Consider the following 26,534-nt stretch of genomic DNA (forward strand, 5'->3'; position numbering starts at 1 on the left):
TTTTATTGGTACTTGTGAATACCCTTTATTTCGATCGTGGAAAAGAACAATTACATTTATTCTCATGTCATGTACACGTGTATAAAGTAGATGTCTTTTATCAGAATACATGGGCAGCCGCTTATATTGAACAAGCAAAAGGCGAAGGAACTTTCAATCGGATATTTTTTTTTTTCTGCACTTTATTCAACGGGATCAATGTTCACTAATCGATGCAATTATTATACTAATATATATTTTTATAAAATAATCAAAGTAAATCGATGAAATCTCATTTTTTTTTTTTACGTTTAATTAAAAATTCTTTAATATTTCGTTCATCTCGCGTTTATATATTTCGCAATTCGTACGAAGTTCTTCCCCATTGTTTTTTTTTTCTCATCACAATAAATTAAAAATAATTTCGATCAACGAACATTGATTCACATAATTTTTGATACGAAGGAAAACAAACTCGAAACTCAAGCAACTACAAAGTGCGTAGATAAGAGTACAAATTATACAAATAGCTTATAGATTTGCCTTTTGTGTAGACGAATTTATTATAAAAACGATTAATATTTTCTCACGAATATCCTCGTGATTATAACTTCTAAATAAGACGACGACTCCTCGTCGTCGTAAAAATCTCGATTCTTACGAGAAAGTCGACGAAACTTCCTGTAATCGTACGCTATGAAAACGAGAATGGTGCAAGAAACCTGGATATATCCTGTTTCAAAAAAAAAATGTACGTTGGAAACATTTATACGTATATATATATATATATATATATATATGTGCTATTCATAAATACAAAGACAATTTATTCTTTCATACTTACAGCTTGCACCATTCTCAGATATTCTTAAAGATTGAGTAAAAGATTGGATTGTGAAATTATTTACATATAGGCGAAGTAAGTACTTTTTTTTTTTTTAAATCGATCACACAACGACGATACACACAATTCGTGTCTTTGAACTTTGTTTAAACGAGGATTATAATTATAATCCTAAATTAATGTGAAACGTTGTACGTTTATGATCGTTACATCTTTATCGACTAGCATATTGGACTTAATAATAAATAATCACTCTCGAAGTGGCACGATATATTTTGATATTAAACAGATTCTCGATTCGAAAATAATCTTCATTCCGGTCGTTTCGTCATTGCACAATCGGTACAAAACATAAAATTTTTCATGACTAGAATCATTTTAATAGAGACTTTGTCGAGATCTTTCATCTCTTTTGCACCCTTTCAATACCTTTTATTTAAAAAAAAGAAAAAAGAAATTAAGAAAAATTCGATCAAAATTCGATTTAAACAATTTAAAATAAATTTGTTTTTGTTTAAACTCTTGTTTAAACTGTGATATAAATTATGAATCTGTACAAAGTTCTGGACAAACGTTCATCCGTTCGTTGAGTATTTTCATAAAATTAATTATCTACTAACGATCGATCGTTCATTAAAAATGTTTCAATCACAAATGACACAATTCCATCCTATCGGGGATGGAAACTCTAGCATTCTCGAGAATATCTCGAGATAATTCCACTTCACTCGCCGCAATTACTGGTTCGTCAAGTTTCCAAGTTGAACATTGTTTCCTTATTTTAATTAGCGTAGATTCTCGCTCGCGACGTATAACGTTGCAGAATAATTTCTCAACTTGATATACGCCCTAATAGCAATATAATATGTAAAGTGCCAGTTTCGTTTCGAAATTTCTATACCTATGTAACATTGTATCCTATTTAGTGTAATAAGTGTATCCTAATAAGTGTATTTAGATAAATATTTTTTTTCATTAAAAAATTGTCGTTTATCGATTAGTAAAAAATAATTCGGAATATTATATATTCTTTTTTTTTCTTTTTTTTTTTTTTTAAATTCGAAGACGAAGTTATCGAAGAGGGTAGAAAAATACGGTATAAAATATAAACGTGATATAGGTATATATAGATTTTGGTTTGATTGTACGATATTATATACTGTACGATATTTCTTAAACACGACATTGAATCAACTTACACAAAAAGCTTTTTTTTTTTTTTTTTAGAATATTTATGCAAAATTGATTTCGCCACGAGAGAGATTTTTCGACTAATCTTCGGATGGTCCCGGGTTCAATAAGGTATTTCAAACTTCGTGATACAAAAATAGGTTGTAAGAATAGTGATTATCAGTTAGTTAAATTATTATGCAATGTTCAACCACGAGTGTATTGTTGGAACCAGTTAGAGGATAATTGGATATCGAGGTGCATCCTTTGTATTCAACTTTTAATTGATGATTCATTCGTCCGAACCCACGCAAACAATACGCAATACAAAAACCAAGTTGATACACGTTTGAGCGTGAGAAAAAAACTCTCTGTTCATTCGTATTTCAACAATTATTTATTGAAAAATAAAGCACAAGAGTATTACTCCTTTTTGTATACGATATGATATAATCATATCCTATTCGAAGATAGAATTTAAATCGAAAGTTTGAGTTTTGAAGGGAAAATAATTCATCGTTATGTATTCTCATTTCGAAAATCATTAAACCATACGTACCATTCAAATGCACCACGATATTCAACTTTTCATTCGCAACGATCGCAAAATGCACGCGAAAAGCTCGAGCCATCTATCGTCTCGAAGCATCTCTTTTCTTTCTATTTTCTCTTCTTTTCTTTTTTTTTTAGCTTCGATCATCGAAAGTTAATCGCTCGAGACGAGTCTTGGAAACGATTCCTATACGACACAGAATCGAGTCTTTTTTAAATCATTACATTCCACTCGATCACAAAAATATTCTCTCGCGATTGATGATTGTTCGATAAGGTAATCGTTTTAATAATTAAAAAAAGATCAACGGCCGATGATGGTCGGCTCGTCGGCCATCGCGATCTCCTCGGTGGGCGCCTTGTCCCTCTTCCGCTTCCTGGAGAACAGCATGAAGGCGCATCCGGCGAGAAGGTTGCACAGGAACACGATCCACGCGAGGATCAACGAGAAATTGTACTTGAGGATAGCATCCTTTGGGAACGTTGTGTGCACGTGTTTGCTCTCGAACTCGATCGAGGAGAGGAGAACTTGTATCACCACCATGTTGCACGCGGCTGCAACCAGGTTAAACGTTCATCCAAACTCTCTCCCCGGAAAGGAACAATTGGAAAGGAAAAATGTGCTTCAGGATGTTCTCATGTTGGATCTTTGAACTTATTTTTTCAAATAATTAACGAACAATACATAAAAAATTTTAAGTAGTTAAGTAGAACTAACTTTTAATCGAAAAATAATGTGTCTTGGAAACATATTCGATATGTATATATAGTTTTAAATAATTAGAAAAGAGAGAAAGAGAGAGAGAGAAGGGTAGAGTAATTGGGATTAATTACCGCTAATGAAATGTATTCCACCGGCCAATCGCTTGAACATGTATCGTGGGTTGCGGAACGTGTAGATGGAGAAGAAAAAGCCCATCACCATCACGAACAGGCTGATTAACGCGAACGATACCTGTGTCCTCGAATAATCTGAGTGATAAATTCATGGATACGTGGTTAAAAGATTAAAAAAGGGACGCACTTTCCTTTCTTTTCTATAATTAATTACCGATCATTCGATCACACACGGAAGCAAAATTAATCGAAATTTGAAGTTGAAGTTGGTCCCTGCGTAAGATCTTTTCATCTTGTATTTGTCTTTTTTTTGTTTTTCCTTAAAAAAAGATCTTTAAATCCAATTCTGCTATTGGATTTATTATTGGAAGATCATACGAATAATAATTTGAAATTTTGTACGTTTTGTTGTGTAAAAAACGTGAACGGTTCAAAAAGTGGATTCGATCAATTTGGCTTCCAAGCGTCAGTATGGAATGTAAAGTGTCGGGATACATAATAATTCAGTATGTATTAAGTATATTTAAAAAAAAAGAAAAAGAAAAAAAAGAAACGTGGAAATCATCACGAAGAAAAAAAAGATGAAAAAATAAAAAAAAAAGATACTATTTCAAGGTCTGAAAAATTATACTCTTCTTCCTCTTCTTCTTTCTCCGTTCCTTTTTTTCATCCATTCTTTTCTTTCTTCGAGTATCGTTCAACACAACAATTTTTCATATTTCCCCCCTCCCACCCCAAAAAAGAGAAGGAAACAATTTTTCCAATTACGTCCACTTTCGAGATACACGCGTATGCCGTCATCTTCGAAGACAATTCATATCCTGAACAAACCGTTCTCCGTCTATTTTAAGAAAATGATTCTTCCAGAAAGAATTTAAAAAAGAAGAGGAAAAAGAAGAAGGGGAAGAAAAAAAAGAAACGTAAGTAATTTCACTTACTGACTACTGTATTTAATCCCGGATTCAATTTGAACTGTTTCTCGGTCGGGAACATATCCTGGTTCTTGCACTCCTCTAGAGAAAGAAAATAACAGGATATTAGATTAAGAGAAATTTTTTTTTCTTTCTTTTTTTTTTACTGCAGTTTTTATTCGCAAGTTTGATGTATGAATCGGAACCCGTTAAATCCCTCCCGGTTTACCGTAATCACCCTATCAATCTTCATTCCTCTCACACTCTTCCACCATTTACTATTTTCTCATCCTGGTTATCTTATTTCTTTTCTTTTTTTTTTTTCCCATGGAACGCCTCTCCCGTCCGTGTCCCGCGTCACGGTAAGTTATTTTTACGCCTCAGCCTTTGAACGAGGGCTGGAGAGACAATAAGAACGTGATCAATATTTATACCGTATGATATTTAATCCTCCCCGATCATCCGAGGTCGTCAATTTACGATCCTTTTCGAATCCGTGGATCGTCGCATATTTTATCGAAGAATAATTTTTACCTCTCGATTATGAAAAAAAAAAAAAAAGAAAAAAGAAATAAATAAATAATTGCTATGAACTAATTAGAAAATGTATTCATTGAGGAATGATCGAGAATTTTTGCGTAAAAATTTTTGTCTCGAAGAGATTAGATGTCGATAGAAATTAGATATCTTTTATTGAGGAATGATCGAGAATTTTTGCGTAAAAATTTTTATCTCGAAGAGATTATGAAAAGATATTGAAAATTGAAAATCTTTTATTAAGGAATAATATCAAGAATTTTTTTATTATTTTTGTAAATATTTTTGCCTCGAAAAGATTACGATATCGATAGAAATTGAACGTTGTGAGATATGATGAAAAACGAAGTGTATTTTTAATTAAGGAATGACCAAGAATTTTTGCATAAAAATTTTTGCCTCGAAAGGATTACGATATCGATGGAAATTGGATATTGTAAGGTGATTGGATGATTTGAAAAATGAATTGTTCTTTCATCGAGGAATAATTAAAGGATTTTTCTGTAAAAATTTGCGTATCTTAGAAATGTTATCGTAGTGATAAATTGATTAGATATTACGTACGTTTCATTGAAAAATAATTAAATAATTTTTGCGCAAAGTTTACTAAATTTAGGAAGATTGATTAAAGATGAAGGGGAATGATCGGGCAATTTACGATGATATTACAGTTGTCTAATTTGGTGACTGTGACGTACGCATGATGAAACACACGTGTGGAACAGTGAACGTGACGTGTGACAAGTGAGCGTAGGCCCACAGACGCTGACACAAACGTGATTAACTACAAAGAGCGAAACTAGGTTTGTTGCAGCCTTTGAATCTAAATCAAAAATTTTTTAAATCTACCATCATTCAAAAAAAGAAAAAAAAAATAGAACAATTACGAAGAAGAAATAAAAAAAAATCGAATCAAAACGATTGAAAACGATCGAACACAAAAATCACTTTTACTCGATGCGAAAAATCTTTGAAAGAGAAGTCAAAGTAGACGTAGATTTTTTATTTGAAGTTAGTCATCCTGGTGCAACGAAGTAAACGAAGTATAAATTAAGTTACCCAAGAGAGAGGTCTATAAAATCGGGTTTGGTTCATCGAGGTATGGTAAATCTCTTGATGACATAGCGGATGAAACATCCACTACGCTTCTTTAACCGGAGCTACGAAATAAATTAAAGGGTATTTCAACGTGATAAAAATTCGACGTAAAAAAAAAATCCTTAGAAATAACCCTAAATGGCAAAAGGAGAAAGAAACATCGAAGAAATATTTTTATACACGCGATATATTAAAACGTGATATTGCGAAAGATTTGTTTACACGATACGATATTTTATTCCTCCATTAGATTCTATTTAAAGCCCACGAATAGAATAATCATTCCACAATGTGTTCTTCTCAACTAGATATATCATCCATGGATATCATCGAGCCCGCCTTTTTTGAAACGAAGCCATCGCGATCTCCGCTGTCCTCGTGCCACCCCTTCGATTTAATTTAGCGATCAGAGAGATTTTTGCTGAACGTGTTTTTTTTCCTGGAGGACGTTTGAAACGTTACGACTCGTTGCACTTGTCGAGAAATTCGTCCATAATTCCGAATCAAGCGTTCACCAATTATTGGGAAAGCGCGGGAATTATTCGAGTCAATTACAAGCAGATACTTGGCCACCATTGGGAAGAATTTTCATTTTCTTTCGCAACTTCGAAACTCTGCAAATTTAAATTATTTTTACAAAATTCTAACGGATTCTTTCTTCTTTTACGAACGAATAATTAAGAGACAAAAATAAAGCTACCCTCTCGAATCACTTACAATTTACATTTCCATTACTCTGGGGACTTGAAATTTCGAATATTTTGCGGAAGGATGAAAGAAAATTAGTCGAAATATTAGTGAAAAATACGTGAAAATTTGTTTTCTTAGGGAAAACTTACCGAAGGGGATCAACTTGGTGGAGTTTTCAGATTCAGGTGCTATCCCTTGAACACAGCCTCTCCAGAGACCCATATTCTTGTAGATTAATCTTCTTCCTTTGGCGGGGTCACCGATTGGTAAACCGTTCTTATCCGGGGCTTCGATCGTGAACCAATGATCGGTTCCAATGGCGACCGACCATATGCACACCGACAGACCCACGAGGACCGTGCAACCGAGAAGGATTCGCCTCTCGAATATAACCTGCACACGACACACGCAATGAAATTTAAGAACGCGTTCCACTATAAATTATCCTTGGAAAATTAAATTGAAAATTTTCATAATACTCTATAATATGATATCTTTTTAGAGAGAAAAGAGTTTACTTTGATTACTAGTGATAAAATTATTTCTTTTCTTCTCGCTTATAATTTCGTTTCGTACAGAAAATATCCTCTACTTGTTTAAAAAATTAGAGAAAAGAGTTATAATTTTATCGCGATAATTCGAAAAGAGAAAAATTATGTGTGAGAGAGAGAGAGATATATAATAATTGTACCTGGTTGTATAAAGCTTTCATTCGACTCGCCATTTCGTCCAGTTCGCCTTCGAATTCTAGAAATTTCTATTCGGCAGCCTTCTTCCTCTTCCTTTGTCGGATTAAATGTCGAAATTAAAGTTCTGCCATATTGCGTTTTTAAAAGCGCGGGTCAAAGCTCGTTTCAACAGGAACAAATATTTGAGGAAATGTTACTTTTATTACGAGTGCACGACTGTCCAATTAAATTTGTCGTTTCTTCAATTATCGAAGAATATTCTCGATACTTGATATTAAAATTTATTTTTTACATTTATATACGAATCTTAAATTTATTTAATATTTTATAGAGAGCGATATTTTTTCATCTTTCAACGTTTTCCAAAATTTTTCATATTTGTGTTAAATCTTAACAGATTGATCTAATTTATCGTTTTTGGATTTACGATATATTTAGCACGTAGCTAAATCTCGTCAAAACTTTCTTTTACATAATTTATCAAACGTCTGCTTTTTTTACAGGAAATATTCTCGTACGTTTCACGAAGCTGCTTTTTCAAAGATTTCTGTTCTCTTCTTTAATTCTCAAACGTTGTCTTCATTATTTCTTTCGAGCATCCATTTCGACTATTTTTGTCGCTTTCCTCGGTTACGTTCCACTCGGTGGCTTCCATTTCCTTTCTTCTATTTCACGTATCGATTTTATTATTGTCGATCCCCTTGTGATTCTTTTTCGAAAAAATATTCCTTACCAAATTATTTGTGTATTCTCTCTTGTATTTATCTCTTCGCTGTTCACTTCGTGAAAAATACACTTTCTTTGGAAACACCTGTGAACAAGGCAAAATGAAAATTGATGAAAAGTTTGTGAAGGATCGAACAAAATCGATAAGAAAAAATGAAAATGCGCTTTGCCAAGAAATATCGAACGCGTATGTATCTTTTTGCAACTCGTAATGTAAATATTTGGCACGAAATTCAAATTTCCATGTGGATCTTGGCTTTCTTTATCGTGATTAATATTCCATTATTCGTTGCATTAAAATTGGCAATTTTGTTAGATCAACGCAACAAGTATATTGGTATACAAGTGGAATGTATGAAAATTTGAAAAGAAAATTTGAAAGAATATAATAATAATAAATATAAATTTTCTTCTATATTTAATTTTCCATCGAATTCTTCGTAATTTTTTCCTTCTAAGATTATTATAATAATTAATCTATCAATAGAGAATATTCGAAACTTCCAATTCCAATTTAATCGTAAAATTTAAAAGAAAGAAAAATATGGTAAAATTCATTAATATTTTCATTTCAAAAATTAATTGTAATAATTAATTCGAAATATTTTATCTCTTGGCCACACAATATATAATAACAAATTATTAAGTTATTATACAATTAACACACATCCAATAAATTAATTGAAACCAATTTTCCAATGAAATACGAAAGATGAAACACGGAAGAAGTATTCTCTCAGCGGACAAAGAAAGGGAGGACAGCAATTACATAGGATCTAAGAAGTTCTCGTTTTCGAGAATAAGAAAGAGGAAACTGGAAGAAAGAGAAAAATATGGATGGATGCCCTGAAAATAATTTGGCAAGGAACCTTCTGTCGAAATCTTCTATCATTATTTCGTTTTCCGTCTCCTTTTAGAAGGTTAGCTTGTCAATGTCTGAACGAAGAAGCCAAATTAAATAACACGCTATGCCAAGTGTAAGATTTTCTTGTCAAATATCAAATCTCTCGAGATTATTGCAAAGAATAATTTAGAAAACGTGAGATGAGGACAATCACTCTGAACAACGGGTTCATTGTTCAAGCATTATTCGTTTCTTTGTTTCATCGAAATTTTGTCCATCTTTGCAAACTGACTTTTTTTTTTTCTCTCGAATTTTATCGATCACTTTTCCTCTCGTTTTTTACGATAGAATACGTTCGTCGAACGGGATACCAGATTTATGAATTTATATGGAAAATAATATTTTCACGAATATGATTAAAGTTGATTTATTTCTCAAATATCGTAATAAGCGACTATACACTTTGAATCATTTGCATATCATGGAAATTTTCATGCGGAAATTCTGCATAAATGCATAAATGTCCTGCATGTGTATGTAAATCGTGATTCAATGGAATTAACATATGTTCTTTATTAAATCGATGGTTCGAATAATTTTTCAAATTATTAATCATAGAAAAAATTATTATTTGATAATAAACTTTGTATCTTACACATTTACTTTGAAGGGTATTGCACGTGAAAATGGCTACAAGTCGTAATCGAAGAACAATAAGTAGAATAAGTAGAACCTAATGATAAACTTAAAATATACTAATGATAAGATTAAAAGAAAATTTGAAATTCGAATTTAAGGAACAATTATCTGAGAATCGTGATCTCCCAAAATTCTACAAATTTTCTTTTATTCCTTTGATTTATTTGCAAATGCAACGAGGGGAGAACGAATATCGAATAAAAATGAAAATCTTAAAAATTATAATACGAATAGCGATGAAAGTATATGGATGTTGAAAATTTGAATAATTCAGATTTGAGGAACGAAAATAGACGGGTGTTCGGATCTAGAGCCACGTGAACAAAACTTACAGATTATAAAGTAGAATATTTATGTATTTCTTTTTATATTTTTCCAGTTAATCGGTCTATATTCGTGAGAGCGTGGATCGCGCACAGGGAAGAGAACAGAAGAGCGAGAGGTGTATTAACAAAATTTAGAAATTTAGAATCTGAATTTGGCAAGACGTAGAACGGCAGATTACCATTGTACGAATCGAAAACTTATTTTCCTTTGTTTCGTAATCCTAGATGAAATTTCCAACGAAATGATGCGTTGATTAAACTTTTTCCAAACGATTAATTCGTGTTTTGGCATGATTCACGAAGAACGAATAGTCAAAGATTGCATTTAAATTCAGATCATATAAATTTAACGCGTTTAATATATTTATGCACGTATGTAAAAGTAATTGTATAATATCGTTGTACAATGTTGCATAAATGAGAGAGGAGCGTCCGACCTATGATATCCGTTTTCACTTGTTAACTCTCGTTCGTTAAATATCAGCATTGGAATAACGAAGTATTGATAATTATTAATTTAATTATTAATAAATATTATTAAATATTAAAACATACATATCGTTGGTATCCATACGAAAATAAAGGTTTAATTATTATGCTATCGATTAAAATTTTAATTAAGTTTGCTCTTAGTATCTATCTGATAAGCGAAACGTATCTACTTTAAAACGTATCGTAGTAGTTTCGTTAAAAATTAATTAAATACAGAAATACTCTATCTTTGGAGGAAGATTTAATCAACGCGAGGAATATGATGGTTGAATAGTTTTCTAATATCTGAGATTGATGATGGAATAAATCAGAATAAAAATAAATATTTTTATAGAAATTTGAAATGGAGGTATTATTTAATTTGGATTTAGATTTTCTTCTATCGAAGATATATTTTATTATACAAATTAAATGCGATCTTACAAAAAGTATTCATCGTATTTAAATGGGAAATAAAATTTAATCAATTCTAAAATAATTTTTCTAAACAAGTAATTTGCCAATAAATTAATATCATTCTCGAAGGATCAATAGATTTTCATATATTTTAATATCGATATTAGCCACGAAACGATCACACGAATGAGACCGCTATTAACAGGTCAAAACGATCAGACCAAAAGTATCTCAAAGCTTTCGGTACGTCGATGGATATGTTTATCATAGAACAGATGTAGACGAGAATTTACGAGACCCGTGATAAACGATCTTCGTGATCAATCCGTATACATGAATCGCTATACACAATCACGTCATTCCATTTACCAATCGTTTCTCAATTAACCATTTTTATCGAGTTTATCAATTAAATTCAAAATCGATTAAATTCGAACCCAACCGAAAGATATTTCTAAGATCTATTTTTCTAAATTGCAAACAATAAATAAATAAACTCGTATTCTTAATAAATTCTCGTTAAATTTTCCTTCCTACATTTCCCTTCATCTCCCGTATTTCTTATTACAAATTCATCAAACAAGTATTTTACTAAACGTTACTAAAGTTACTCGAAGATGATTATGTTTTTTGCGAAAACAAAAATTGTTCCAATTAAATTAAACTACACGTCTTTTATAAAAATGGCAGATAACTTTATTAGCAAAACCATCACGAGTAATTTTCAATAGCACGGCACGTATTATAGCGAGGATCGGAAGGCATAGAAGGCGAGGAATTATCGGCATTTGGCCTAGTTTTTTTTTTTTTTTTACAAAACACGTCTCCCCCTTCCCCTCTCCCTCTTTTCCCTTCCATCCAGCATTAATGAACGTGGTTTTCACTTCTCTCCCTCCCCCTCCTTTCCCTTCTTTGCACGTAAAAGCATTCCATTTTTTCACGAATATTATCAATAATTCGATTTCCCCGATTTTAGAACGGACATAACCTTATTTCCATCCGGGCCGCGTGGCTTTCTCTCCCCCGTGAAACGAGAGTCTGGTTTTCGTTACAAAATTAGAATCACTGTTTAGTTCATTAATTTTGCAACGGAGCAAAAGATTGTGGCTTGACTGACACCCGCTAGGAAAAGCTAACACAACTAAAAATAAAGACAATAATCTCGTAGCCGCGGATTTTCGTAAATTTTATTTCGTAAATTCGTGTCGAGGATCGAGGTGTATGGTGTATCGATTCGAAGGCGGTTCGATCGAGAATATTATTTAATGAAAATGAAAGATTTGAAAACAAATGGGGGGGAAAATCGGAATCGGAATTTGTTGGCATGAGCGATCACGAATAATACGACACACCTCGCGTTACGTATAAATAGTTGTATAATAGTGCGCAGATTGCAAAATTTTCTATATCCGTATAGAAAAGCGTCTAGAAATTTTACAATATTTCTCTGTTTTATTAAACGAGAAAGAACGAGACACGAAATTGATGCAAACGATTTTTGTCGCTTCGGGAAATAAACTGGTGGCGTTATTTATTTATGGAACACCATGGACGAAGTGGAGCGCATTAATATCTTTCCTATCCTTGCCTTCATTATGTACTTTGCCCTAGTTCAGTGCCTAGTAATATACATAGACTTGCGTATCGAGTAAGTGGTAACAGATACCAGCTTATTTCCAAGTCGATCGTGGATTTGCAATCTTTAGCTGCGACTGAAAGAACAATTTGAACAATCCATCAAATCAAATTGCTAAAAGTATCTTTTTGTAAAAAAAGAAAAAAAAAAATCACGTAAAATTTTCATATAAAAGAATCCCGATAAAAAGAAGAAGTAAGCTGATTTGATAATAAGGAAAAATAATTAATTTAATTTTCATAGGAAAAATAATTAAAATCAGATTTTACTGTATAATGATCATCGAAATTGCTGATCTCTGATCTCTGATCTGATGTACTATTAGATAGAATAAAATATTGTCCTCGTGAACGAGGAGAATCGTTATCATCGTATCTACTTGTTTCATCGTCGTGTTCCATAGTTCAACCCTTTCTTCGTATGGACTAGATATCTCGAGCGATTTTACATGTGCAACGTTCTCGGGCTCGATGTCACGAATGAGTAATATAAGCTCGCACGAGACCTCTCCTAGTCGGACGATTTTAGATTAAAATTCGCTCGCCAGATATTTTTGGGATGCGAAGACGATGCGTTAAACGTGGAATGAGAATTTTACAGATATTTAAATTTTTCTTCATCGAAACATCATATCAACATCCAGGAAAATTTTGAAACGAGTCAACCATAGATCTTCTTCCCTCTGATTCGAATAATCGCTCGAGAGCCTCTCTCAAGAATATTTTTCAACGAGTAGATGATCCAGTTTCCAAATACAAAGTGTCCATTAACAAAAAATAAGAGTGTCGATTCATTTGAGAGCTAAATGTCAGTGTTACTTTTTTATTATTATTTCAAACATCGAATCTCAAGAAATCAACAAATACAAATAACAAAATATAACAAAAATATTCAAAAGCCAGTATTCCCTTTTCTCGGAAATTCGATTACAAATTCGTTCACGAAACACGTACACATTCGTGAAAAAATTGATAAAAGTTCCCTTCGAATCGAAAAGTTTCTCTCGCGAAGAGGGAGGCGATGGGACGATGGAAAGTAGTGGTGGTGGTAGTCGAGGGGGTGGGTGTGTCGACGGAGTAAATGTAAGATCACAGGGCGCACGTGGCCGTGTTATTTCATGCGAAAGTGTTAACGATACATAAAAGTCAAGCGTTCGACGTTATCGGCGCTCATCGTTTTTCATCGCGAGAATGACGTCAATGCACTCGCTATTGTTTTATTCGTTTTTTTACCCGACGGTGCGGCGCACAGGACGTTGCACACATATACGTACGCGTACGCACACGGGTATACACGCGGTTTATTTAACCGCAGCTGCAGCCTCGCGCGCGGAGTTATAAATGCTGACAAAACGTACGTGAACCGATCTGTCAGGGTGTAGACACGGTAGACACCCACGGCAGTTATTTTAGAGTATTCCCTTTTTCCCTCCCCTCCTCTCCTTTTTCCTCTTTTTTTCCCTCCCTGTATTCCGCCTTTATTCGCATTTTAAGATCAACGGGGTGAAGGATTATACGCAAGGGATTGGAGTGGAAAAATTTCGAAAGCGAGACATTTTTCTTTTTTTGGAAACGAACGAAATCTCGAACGAAGACGATAAAATTTGAGAACAAGATCTCAAGGGGAGGGGAGGGAAAAGCGATATATTTTAAAGTTTCAAAATTTTGAATTTTTCAAAATTGAGATAAGAAAATTTCGGATACGATTGGGAAAAGTTATTTGGAAAAATTTCAAAGCAGAATTTTTTTCCTTTTTTCAGCGGTGGAAAAATTTGAGCGACGGAAAAATAACGGGCGTGTATCTTTTTATTCGCTAAATTTATGCAGGCTTTTATCAACTTTATAAAAAGATGATGGAACTCGCGATTCGACTTGAAAAAATAGAAAAACGTTAGATAGGATATTTTAATAGAGTATGAATTATTGATAGAGAACCACGGAATGGATAGTCCATTACCGTTGAAGAATCTATGACTGTTGTGTCAATTTTTGTTATTCGAAGATACAACGAAACCGGACAGTTTGATGTGACCGAAACTTTATTATACGCTTACTTTTATTTATATATTTTTTTTTTTTTTGGGAGAATGGAAAAGTTACTTTAACATTTTTAAATCTTTTTCTATTTTTAAAAAAAGAAATTAAAAAAAAATTACGTAATTGGGATGAGTGTAATATTATTAAAATAACAGATTTGAAAGATATTCTGTATACTTTTTGATACTTTTAATTAATCGATTTCATTTCGATGATTCGTTAATTCTAAAAATTAATAAAATTGTATATAGTTTACGATATAATTTACATATAAAAAAATGGAATTTATAAATTAAACAACAAAAGTTGAATTTTCAATAATGATTTTCCTATCGAATTGAATCAAGATCGATAAATAATTCAAACACGATTAATGAAAGAATTTAAGTTTAACAGGAAATCGGTCGAATTGCATAATAATAATAATAGTTTAACAGATTGCTCGAATCGAATTATCGAGTTTTATTCTCAAAACTTTTATAACTCGATTAACATAAACATATATAAATCTATTTTACACGCATAATCCGAGTTTCTGTGAAAATGTCGTAAAAACCAAAGGAATCGGAATTTTATTTCGTCTGGTACCTTGAGCAATAAGAACAATAAAATTTGCACAACAATGGCTCTAAGAAACCGGCGTAAAAAATATTTGGCCCACATTCAGATTCTATTGTAGAGATTGCGAAATCGTTCTTAAACAAGTCTCTGAATGCCGTTGCGCTTAATGCATGGCTTTCATAATTAAGTTGTTCGCCAAATTCTTAGAAACTTAGAATAATTTCGCGATAATATATAGCGTATATTATGTCGATTCAATAACAAAACAAATTAATCATTCTGTCTTTCGAGAAATAAAGTTTTCATTTATCTTCGTTTCAAATATAACTGACAATTAATTAGTGAATTATTTTATCTGTGAAAAATGTGAGAAAAATTTATCAATTTTTTCTCTCTCTCAAAAAAAAAAAAGAAAAAAAAAGAAATCACAAATTTCTCCTTACTCTTAAAAATAGAAAAACCGATAAATGATAAGATCTCTCGTCCATTTCTTTCTCAATTCTTGTTTCAAAAAATAGTGTAGAAGTAGAAAGGAAAATTTCCCCGACTATCGGTCGAAAAATCAAATTTCTTTTCATATAATAAAAAGAAGAAGAAGAGAAGAAGTCTACGATGTTAGAAAACTTTCCATCGATTTCTTTCAATTCTCGTTTCAAAAATAGAGATGGAAAAAAGAAAAAAGAATTCGCCAACTATTCCGTCGAAAAATCGAATTCCCTTTCATCTTTAAAAAGATGGAAAATCGACGAGAAGCCTCGAAAACGGTCGAAAGAAAAGGAAAAAAAAAAAAAAAAAAACTTAAAGAAACTTTAAAGAACTTAGACTTTCGTTTCGAACGTTTCATCGACTTATCGTCGTACCGATGCTCCCTCCTCCTCTTCCCTCATCCCCTCTTCTTCTCTACTCTCCTTACCAATGATTAATCGTCGTGGACGAGTTTATGGGCCTCAGACCATTGAGCACAACCGCGAAACACGAAGTTACGTTCCTAAATTCGTGTCGACGCGCTATTCTCGCCGTGGACCGTCCAACACAAGCGGAAATACAGGCGGGCTTTCGTCTTAGAATAGAATCGGAGCCGAAAATCTTAGGGGTTTTTGTTTGCTCGCGGCTCGGATTCGGCATTAAAACGGAGAATGATCGGTGATTGACAGTAATTCCGTGTTGTTTCTGCGTAATGTGCACCTGTATATAAACGGATAGTATATTTCGATCTCGTCGTCGATTTTATTATTGGCTTATATTTGTTGACCTATATGTATATATTCGAGGCACGGTATAGTGGGATAAATCAACAATTGGGTCGGGCAGGCTGACCGACGAGTGCCGTTCGTTTAAGGCTAAGTTTTAAATGGATCGGCCAACTCGCGAACGGCGACGCGACGCGAATGATGGAAACGAAAGGTGAAACAGAAATTCGAGAATTCGATAAGCTTGTGCAAAAATGAGAATTTTGCTGAAAAGAGATTGCGAGAGAGTATTAAATTTTCTCAGCTGATTCTGAGAAATATAATTGGATGAAATTGTTGTATCTGAAAATGAAATCGAAGAGTCGCATTTTTGAAGTTTGTTTCAAAAAAATGTGTGCTCGTTCAACAATCTCTCAGCGTAATATACGTTTTATTGAATTCAATTGTATTACTTTTTCCCCTCCCCTTTTGAATTTACGAAAACTCTGTTGACTTTCATCGGATCGCTCGATTGTGAAAAATGTTTCTCCATAAAATTTTCCAATAAATAAAGATGAAAGAAAAAGGAGAAAAAGAAGAAGAAGAAGAAGATAGAATGAGGTAACAAGGTAAGAATATTAGAAAAGAAATGGTGTTAAAATTCTTTCGTCTTAAAACTTCGCGTGAAAAGAGTACACGTGTACGAGTTCGTATCGAGAATTGAAAAATTTTAAGAGACAAATATGTGTATTTGTTAGACATAGGCTCGACGAGAGAAGAGTTTTCCACGTTATGACACCATTTTAGTCAACTTCATACACTTTAGAGATAAATAAATAAAGGAATAACGTACGAGCCAAGGAGCACGATTGTTGACGAGGGGTAAAATTAGCAGCAAGAATAATAATCCCACGTCGAAGGAATCACGCCGAAACTCGCAAAACTTTCCTACGTCATAATTATAAACCAAAGTTTCGTAATTATCCTTAGCATGCTCGATCAATATTTATACCAGAGGATTCAAACATTCTGTCAATAATTACGTTCATTCTAAAGCTGGATAGTTTAGTGAATTAAGAAAATTCTTGTATATTTACACGTGTCAGCAAGTCATTAACTCTCGAGCAAATCTCTCACATGGATCGATGGTAAAGAGAAGTTGCTTATTAATTATTACAGATTACCGAGTGTGATTATTTTAATACACGTCCTTTCCATTTGATTCCTCACTTTTTTCGATCGATTCAATTCAATTCCTCTCGTACGTTAAAATTATCAATTAAATAAATCTCATTAAAATTTTCTCTCTCCCAAGATTTTCTATCTTCAAAATCTTCTCGTTCTTCTCGTATTCGATTCATCGAAATCCTCAAATTCGAAACAAATAGAAGACAAGTCCTACTCGTGTATCTCTGCTCGAATTCTAAATACATTCTCGATCCAACTAACCACGAGATCAATTAATATATCACGAACAAACGGAAACTATTGATTGGTTCGCCTAACAGTCGAGCGAGCTCGAAATGAAACTTCTGAACACGAAAATCGATCAATTGTGCACGGAAATCGATGTTACTTCGATGGATAAATTGAACAGGCGATTGACACCGAGTGGGAACGGTGGACACGTGTCGATGAAGATCGTCGCGTGCGCGGAGCCCAACCCGACCACGACGAGCCTCGAACTCGAATCGGGCGGCCAGTCTTCGCCAGAAATAGGTTTCTGTCGTGGTTGTATTTTTAAATTATTCCTCGAGACGACCTACGACAATTACGTGGCACGCTGCATCTTTTTTGGTGATTAAATTTAAGGCTTTGCGCAGCCCTCAAACTTTCGAATAACGAATAAGCGTGTCTAAACGAATTTCCTTATCATTAAGAAGATAATAAGAAGTAAGAAAATTATGAATATTAATCGTTTGAAACAACTTTCATTAATAAACGACAAATTCACTCTAGAGATTTTCAAAAGCAAAATATTCCTAAATTTTCAACAAAGTTTTCATTTCTCAACCAATATATCAATTATTGAACAACGGATCTCACATAAAAATTTCCTCAAATATTTCCAAACGTTTCCATCTACTTTCAACTTTGAAATTAGAAAAAAAGAATCAAAATCTATTCGTACAATTCTAAAACCTTCAAAATTCACATATTCTGAATTACTGAAAAAAAAAAAATCGAAATACAAGAAAACAGTTTAATCAAAACGTTAACGAGAAAGAAAAGAATCGTTCGATGGAAGAAAGTAATTTGATTGAAGAATAGAGATCCCATGCGTCATTCTCAATGGCTCATTGTATCGAATTATTCCCAATTCCGGATTACCATTACCGTTGCATTAACCTCCCTTCGAATCGAATCCCACCCTCTCTCATTTCTCAAACGATCGTGTTTTAAACGTTGATGCATGCACTCGATCTGTTTCAATTGGACGGTATAAATACAATGTGCAAAAGTCGGGGAGCCACTCCTCGAATAAACACAGACGTTTCCCGGCTTCGTTGGCACGAGGATGAGAAAATTTGTACCGTGGAACACGAAAATGACCGCAAGAATTTCGGCATGCGGGGGTGGACCGTAGTTCCCGCCAGAAAATGGAGGGAATTTCGTGTTTTATTCGAACAGGTAACGAGGAGCGCGTTAAGGGAATTTTTCTACGTGGAACGATCGTGGTGGATGGAATGGAAAGAACCAGAAAAATCGTACATTGTTTGATTTATAAATTTGCAATCGTGTGTGGGAGGAGGGGGTGTTATGCGTTCGTGGAATATTTTTTGATTGCAGAGGTCGGTAAGTGAATGTGTAACGAGTTGGCATTGGAAAAAATATCGGTTGAGGATTATGCAAGAGAGATGTAGCAGAATCTGAATCGAAAGTTATATCTTGTATGCAAGATTTTGTAAGATATCGTTGTTATTTTGAACAGGAGAAAATTGGAAGACAAACTTTATAATTTGTTTAATTCTTTAACTTCTCGAAGTCTCGTTTATTTTACTTCTTTTTCGAACTTTTCTCGAGCTCCAATTGAAAAGAAAAAAATCTAAAGAAGTTTCTATGAAGCTATGAAGCATAACTGAATTAACTAAGAATTGTATGGAATAATTGTATTGAATGTTTCAGAATTTGCTTTAACGAACTTGTAAAAGAATTTATCGATAAAATTTTACCAAAAATAAATCGTGTACATCGAATGAATGAAATAAAAGTTTAATGGATGATAAAATTTTGCTTATTTATATCTGTATAATTTTATAATGTAATACTCATATTTAGTCAATCTTATTTTTAATATGTAAATTCACTTTTTGAACGTGAGTTTATGAATCAAATTCTGTTTGTGCTTTTCACTTTGGAAAATATTTAGATGCATAATATTTAAGACAGGGAAGCTTTAATGAATATGAATGGGTAAAAAATAAAATAGAAGGACCTGTAATAATGTTAAAATTTTAATCAGGAATTAAATAATGGTCTCTTAAAACGCTCTTCCATCAATTTGTCATTTGCATCTCTTTTTGACTTTCCGTGTTTCAGTATCGTTATATAATGAGTTACAATACAGGGCAGAAAGAAATAAATATTTCTTACGTAATGTTATGATTATTAGATCAATTTTTGACAATTTAATATCCGAATAAAAACGATTTTTCTTTTCTTTTGTAAATTTGTGTCAAGTGCAGATACACAAAAATATAATACAAATTTTAATATTTAAAATTTAATATTTAAAAAAAATCAATCAATTTTCTAAATATTAATTAATTTCACTATATTAATGATAACTTAATATATCAATCCTGTTCACTCGAAGGACCGAATAAAGTTAATAGAACGAGAACAGATGATGCAGATACTGTCTGTCAAGATTAAGATTATCAAGAAGAGAGACAAGAACGTACAAGCCGGATAGGAATCTTGAGAAAATTATTGTAATGGAGCGGATAAGACGTGCGAGGCTCTCGTACGCTGAAGTCAATAATTCAACAAAACAAGATAAGAAAATTATTAACCGAGCATTCGCTTCTCGATTGCCCGAACAAAACTCTTCGCGCGATCTTGATCTCAGAAATTGAAATTTTTCAAATTTTCATCATACGAAAATAAGATCGAGAGATCGTTCGTTTTTCTTTCGTAATTTACAATGGGCATAAATAAGTAATTCGAAACAGGCGTGAAGATCAAACGGGAAAGTGAAACGCGGGAAATTTTAGCGTGTAAACTGTTCAAAGGGAGTGTGTCTCGCGTGCCAAAATTCGTACGATAGGGGCGAATGATAAAAATAATTTCGGACAAATTGTTCGCGAAAGATGATAAAATGTGCTCTGTGCTTTCGTTGATATTCGATAATGATACAGGTCTAAAATCGGAATGGTGAATTCTGTACCACTGTACCAAATATAGCGTTACGTCGTCAAATATTGGTAATGTAAACGTGACAATTATCGATCTCTTTGAATCGACGCCAATTCTCTCGTATCTCTCGTAATTTCTCATCTATTTATCTATTAGTCAAATTGCGCGTTAATTGTTAACAGGATATTTCATACGAGAAATATGAGACTATTTTTTTTTAACGTCTCTTGCTTGAATCTTTTTTTGCATATATATATATAATATTTTGTACAAACTTGAAAATACAATTTTATATTTTTTCTTTTAAATACAAATAGTTTGATTTTTTATCCAGTTTATTTATTTTTTTTTTAAATGGAAATTTTACGAAAAGAATAAAATTTTTTTACGAGGTTTCGCAAGAGAATAAGGAGAAAAACTGATACTTTTTTAATGCGATACATAAAATGCAGTAAGGGCTGCTTCCACATAAAAGATGTGATAACATATTTATCGTCCTTGGTCAGCATTTATTTCTCCTGTATGGACATAAAACATTGGACAAAAGAGATTATTCGTGCAAATCTTTGGTGTATATATATATAATATCATTATTATTGCTCGTAAAAAAAGGATGTACGATTTTTACGTGATTTAAAAAAAAAAGAAATAAAACTTTTTACTTGTATTAGAAAGAATAAAAAAAAAAATAAAGAAATAGTTTATCGTGTTATAAAAATAAAACAGGATCTTGGAACATATATTACGAAACTTTTCAAGGTACGCGATTACTTTTTAAAACAAGTAATAACTTTTTCTTTTGCAGTAAACGAGAAATCGAGAATAAAAGCAACTTTTCCAATTTTTTTTTTTTTACATGTTAAATAAATTTCGTTTCGAAATTTTGTTTAAAAGAAAAAAATTTTAGAAGAAAATCGCTTCGTATTAATTTTTAATTTTGATTTGGTAACGTTGGAAAAGCTTTTCAATATGACGGTCGAATGAAAGGGGAAAAGAGGATATGAAAATTCCTGAATTAATTTGGTATTGGCAATTTAGAGAGTTGCGTGATCTTCGATCTGGAAGTTCATCGATGCCGGTTTTTCTCATTTCAATGGCATTCGATTTATCGCGCCAGAAATTCATACAGGTCTCGGTCGAGCGAATATCGAGACGAGCGAAAGCGTGTCAATGCCGTTCCACAATGATTATTATCGATCTAAACCACTGCACGAAGAATTTATATATTACATATTCCGTTTATGATTTTATTTTTTAATGAACTCATCACATTGAAACGGTGTGGAGTTACACTCTGATACTTATTCTGACAAATGATCTTTATATTACATTGAACAAATACGTTGTATATATTTTACTTGAAACGAGACAAATATCTAATCGCGATAATTTGTACATTTTCGAAAACGGAAGTGTAATCTTTCTCAAATCGATATCAAAATTTTAATCATTGTAAACGATTGAATGATATTAATTTATAAATTATATGATAATACAAACGACTATAAATAATTTTTAAGAGGAATACATGAAAATTCGTGTAGAGCGATTCGAAAAGATAAATTCAATGCTTTTGAATTCCTTCCATTATGTATGATATGGACTGAAATACCTAGGAGGATAATAATTTTCAATATGTAATTCAACATGTAAATTCCAGATGAATATAATTCGTATCTCTAAATTTAATAAAAAATATTTTAGAAATTAAAGTCTTATTTCCAATTATTATATATAATTTAATTTTTATTATAAATGAATAATATAAGAAAAAGTATATAAGATATAAATGAAAGTATATAAGATAGGATGACTCAGAGGGTAAATTTATGCTTTCGAATTTGTTCGAGGGAGAGTTCCTCGTATTATGTGGAAATAGGGGTTCACGAAATGCACAGAGGAAATTCACCCCGATAAAGGACAAGGGTGAATCGAAGCCGCCAGTTGCGTTGGGGTGGAATTTCCAGACCCAGCCTTTGGTCAATTTACAAGTTGCGGAAGCGAGTCATGACACGCGAAACTGTTGTTTGTCATGTAACGAAGGGGTTAATTATCGCGCATGAAACGCAGGTGAATCGTTCGAAAAAAATATGATGTACGTTGTGCACGTTTAATTCTTCTTTAATTTATATATGAATTTACAAGATTAAACGTATTTTATTATTTTCTGGAATATTTAAAAAAAAACGTGTTGTTTAAATTAAATAATAATTTGTACGGTAAAATTTAAACGTTTTTAATATTTATCTTTTATATTTATAATTACATATCTTGTTATTTATGAATAGATTTACGAATATTTATGCAAATTAAAAGCACATTTACAGAATTGGAATTGAAATAAGGGAATCTTCATTCTTTGAATATCATAATATATATTTTACTCTGGTTATTTTATATATTTTTGCATATCTTTTGCATATCAATTCTATAGAATTTTTTACATTTTAAATTCATAAATGCACAAGGATCCGCAATTTATTTACGAATATATTTAATATAATAAATACAAACGAAAACTAATCATTCTCTTCTGATCTAAATAAATTCATCGATTAATCGTGCAAAAATATTTTAATATAAACTTAATATAAATATAAATGTTACATATTTCTCGTAATGCGTGTGCGCGTGTCAGTTGATATTCTTTTTGATCACAATCCATTGGAATATCCAAACAAATTAAAAACAAGAAACGCTTTTAAAAAAGAGAACGCGTTCTCGTAAAGTATCGGTGAATTTTAAGAATCGCTTTGTAAAACGAAGTCATAAATAAAATGGAAAGCCATTCACCTCGACATTAATTTTCCCTAGGGAATAATAAAAGTCTGTAAGAAGCAACAAAGAACGACATTTTAAATAGTCGACGTTGGCCGAGTAATTTCGCCGACTAGGGAGGTGCCAACCCTTATTTCGCCACTGGCAGGAGAATTTTAACGAGATTACCAAACAACCTTCTTTGTTCTTTCGTCACGACAACACATTTTTAATATATGCGCAAAACTTCGAGTTTCAGAGGTGAATATTACGACACGTGTAAGAGCTTTTTTTTTTGTGCTTTTGTGCTTTTAACGTTATATTTAAATCTAGAATTTTCTTAAGAAATTATGATCCAATGTTATTAAATTTATATATATAATAATAAATTTTAACAAATTTTCGAATCATTAATATTATTTATACAAAAAATAATAATCTTTTAAAAGATATACGCAAATATGTTGGAATATTAAAGGAATTTAATATTTTGTATAGATAGAAATTCTTCCTTTCGATTAATCGAAATGAATTATCGGTTTAATTCTGAGAGAATGGATTGTATATTCAAAAAAAAGAAAAAAAATCACGCGTGTTCACCATTCAAAAATAAAATTTTCGAAAACTATCTCTATCAACACAGCTGCCTCTATTACGTAGGAACCGAGTTGTTACGTTTTCGTTTCACGAACCACATTCCACCACCTCCATTGTTAAACAAAAACTCAAGCGTGAACGATTGCACGTGAATCGAGACGATCCTTTTCCCCTTTCACAAGCAAAATCGTCGTGTCACGATGCCCATTAGATAACCACCATGGAAAATTACCAAACGTTATTGCACTTTCCATCCTGTTAAAACTTGCAAATAAAATAAAATTATAAATATGATCGCGTAAAAAAGCGTGTACTACGAGAGCAGTCGTTTATAGAGAGCAGAAAGTTATTTCTAAAGAAAAAACAATAAGCGTAGAACAGAGAGCGTGGGTGAAGATTCAACAGGAGTATCATCAACACGTGTCCGTGTTCCGGACACCTCTCTTCCACGATAATTTACCAGCTAATAATACCGATAAATTGACAAGCAACGAGCTATGAATTTTCACGATTTCACAGTCAAAGAGGAATAATCAAATCACTTCTCAATTTTTTTTTTTTTTTTTTTACCTATTTCAAAACTCCACTCGCTTCAAATCTAACATCATTCTACTTATAACAATTTTTTTTAATAACAATATATCACTTCTATAATAATATTTTACCAGCAATATCAATATTATCAAAATTTCAATGTTTTCAATATCGAAAGTGCCTCAATCAAAATTAAGGTAATTCCATCAATTTTACGATAACGTTAACAAAATTACCAAACGTTATTGCACTTTCCATCCTGTTAAAACTTGCAACGAGAAACGATAATTATTCCAAATCGTCCGTTTATCCATCTTGGTCATCTATTTACATACACCGTCGAAAGGATATCGCTCACCTCTTTTCTTTTCTTTCTTCCCTCGAGAACGAGCAGGATTCCAACGAGGTTTATATCCCGTGTTTCGTCTCCCCGTGTAACTCGGCCGAATGTATCGAAATAAACCGTGAGGATAAACGCGAGAGCGTGAACACTACCTACACACGTTGCCGGTCGGCCCGACACTGATCGCACACTCGCTACTTGCTGCGCGGCTTCGCAGCGGGAGCGGAACTGTCAGCGGGGGGTAGGCGGCGGAAATGGAAAGGCGAACGGCTAGAGAAGGGAAAAACATTACAGGGTGATGTTCCTCTCGCCGATCGGGCCTCTGAAAGTAATTTTCAAACACGGTGACGATGATTTTTCCTTTCGTATCGTTTCACGCGCAGAAGGGGAATCCTTGAAAAAGGACGAAAGTAAGATCGAGGCCAGTCACGTGTTTGATTTATTTTATTTTCCATATAAAAATACGTAAATGGAATGCGGTGGATGAACAAATTAGATTTATACATTGGACATTGATATCGGTGTACTAATCATTTGATTTATATTAATATTTTGAAAATTGAAATCTTGTAAATGTAAACGGTTGAATTGTCGAGAAAGAAATCTTGAATATTGTTGACATCGTTTTAAACTTATTAACGATCTCGTCTTTATTAAAATGTAATTTGTAATAAAACAATCGTACGATTAGAATCGAGATTTATATATAGAGAATCATATATGTAGACATTTAATTTAAATTTAAAAGTTAAATTTTGAAAAATAAAAGATAAGATAAGAAAGATAAGATAAAATCCTTGACACGAGAATCGTGTGCATAGATGAGAATTTATTATTATATAGAAAAATTTGACGAAAAAAAATATCGAACCTGCGCGTACTTACACACTTGACTGGTGTATTTCCAGGGGATGTCTCAGGGGAAGTTATCGAGCAATGTGTTGAATAACCGCGTTAACAGACACAAAGGGAGGAAGAGAGAGGTAATTTCTGCGCGTGGAAAATTGTTCAGGTTTCATCAGGCTTGAATGTTATTGAACGGTTATTGCATTTTTTATTTATTTTTTTTTTTTTTCTAACACTTGCACAGAAAGAGAGAGACATTGTTGATTATTAATAGGAGGTAGGAATATGGATATCGATCTTGAACTGTTCGACCATTTTGCTCCGCTATTATGGTCGGCTTTTATGGTATGGTTAGTTGTAGTTTTATTTGGATCTTGTTACCGGGGATTATCTAGTGTATAATCTAGTCGGTTAATTTGTCGATAAATTATTCCGTTTCATCGTTAAAGTTCGTTTAACGCACCAACGAAAATAGGTTGGCATTTGAAGACACAACAACAGAATAACAGGATCATTAAATTGTTCCTAATATTAGATTGTTTAAAATATTACGGAACATTACAAAGATTCGAATATTCGAAAAGTGTGAGAATCGAGAAAAATTCAAATCGAATTTCCTAATTTTTTTTTCATTCTTAAAGAGTCGAAATCGAGTCGATTTATTTCCCACCTTTGATTCTTAAATTTTTCACTTCTCCATAACTTTCCAAGTTATTTTAAACGCTTCTAGCCGATGGACCAATTAAAAAAGGAAGAAAATCGACAAACTTTCCGCTTTGTGGTTTCCAATTTATTATTGGATTGGGGCGAAGCTTCGGGTTCCTTTTCAGAATTTCAATTCGCTCCAATATCGAATTATTTCAACTGACATTTCGCCTGTCAATTGCTTCTAACAATATATTAGAA

At 32.7% G+C, this 26,534-nt stretch overlaps 1 protein-coding gene across 1 annotated transcript; it reads right to left on the reverse strand.

Moving 5' to 3' along the window:
• Positions 1-24,957, reverse strand: LOC122711379 (transmembrane protein 114). The gene is made up of 6 exons (XM_043930113.1): positions 24,798-24,957; positions 7,310-8,118; positions 6,768-7,011; positions 4,321-4,395; positions 3,380-3,517; positions 1-3,100 (listed from the first exon to the last, which is right to left on the reverse strand). The coding sequence occupies exons 2-6, from the start codon at positions 7,340-7,342 to the stop codon at positions 2,850-2,852; spliced, it is 741 nt and encodes a 246-aa protein (XP_043786048.1). The 5' UTR covers positions 7,343-8,118; positions 24,798-24,957; the 3' UTR covers positions 1-2,849.
• Between the last annotated feature and the right edge of the window lie 1,577 nt (positions 24,958-26,534).

This window comes from Apis laboriosa, unplaced genomic scaffold (genome assembly GCF_014066325.1).
Source record: "Apis laboriosa isolate Shangri-la unplaced genomic scaffold, ASM1406632v1 scaffold16_cov148, whole genome shotgun sequence".
NCBI lineage: Eukaryota > Metazoa > Arthropoda > Insecta > Hymenoptera > Apidae > Apis > Apis laboriosa.

Coding starts and splice junctions, on each gene's coding strand:
- LOC122711379 (XM_043930113.1), bottom strand. CDS start 7,342: ATGGCGAGTCGAATGAAAGCTTTATACAACCAG. Junction 3,518..4,320: donor GGGATTAAATACAGTAGTCA/GTAAGTGAAATT, acceptor TTTATCACTCAG/ATTATTCGAGGACACAGGTA. Junction 3,101..3,379: donor TGGAATACATTTCATTAGCG/GTAATTAATCCC, acceptor ACCTGGTTGCAG/CCGCGTGCAACATGGTGGTG.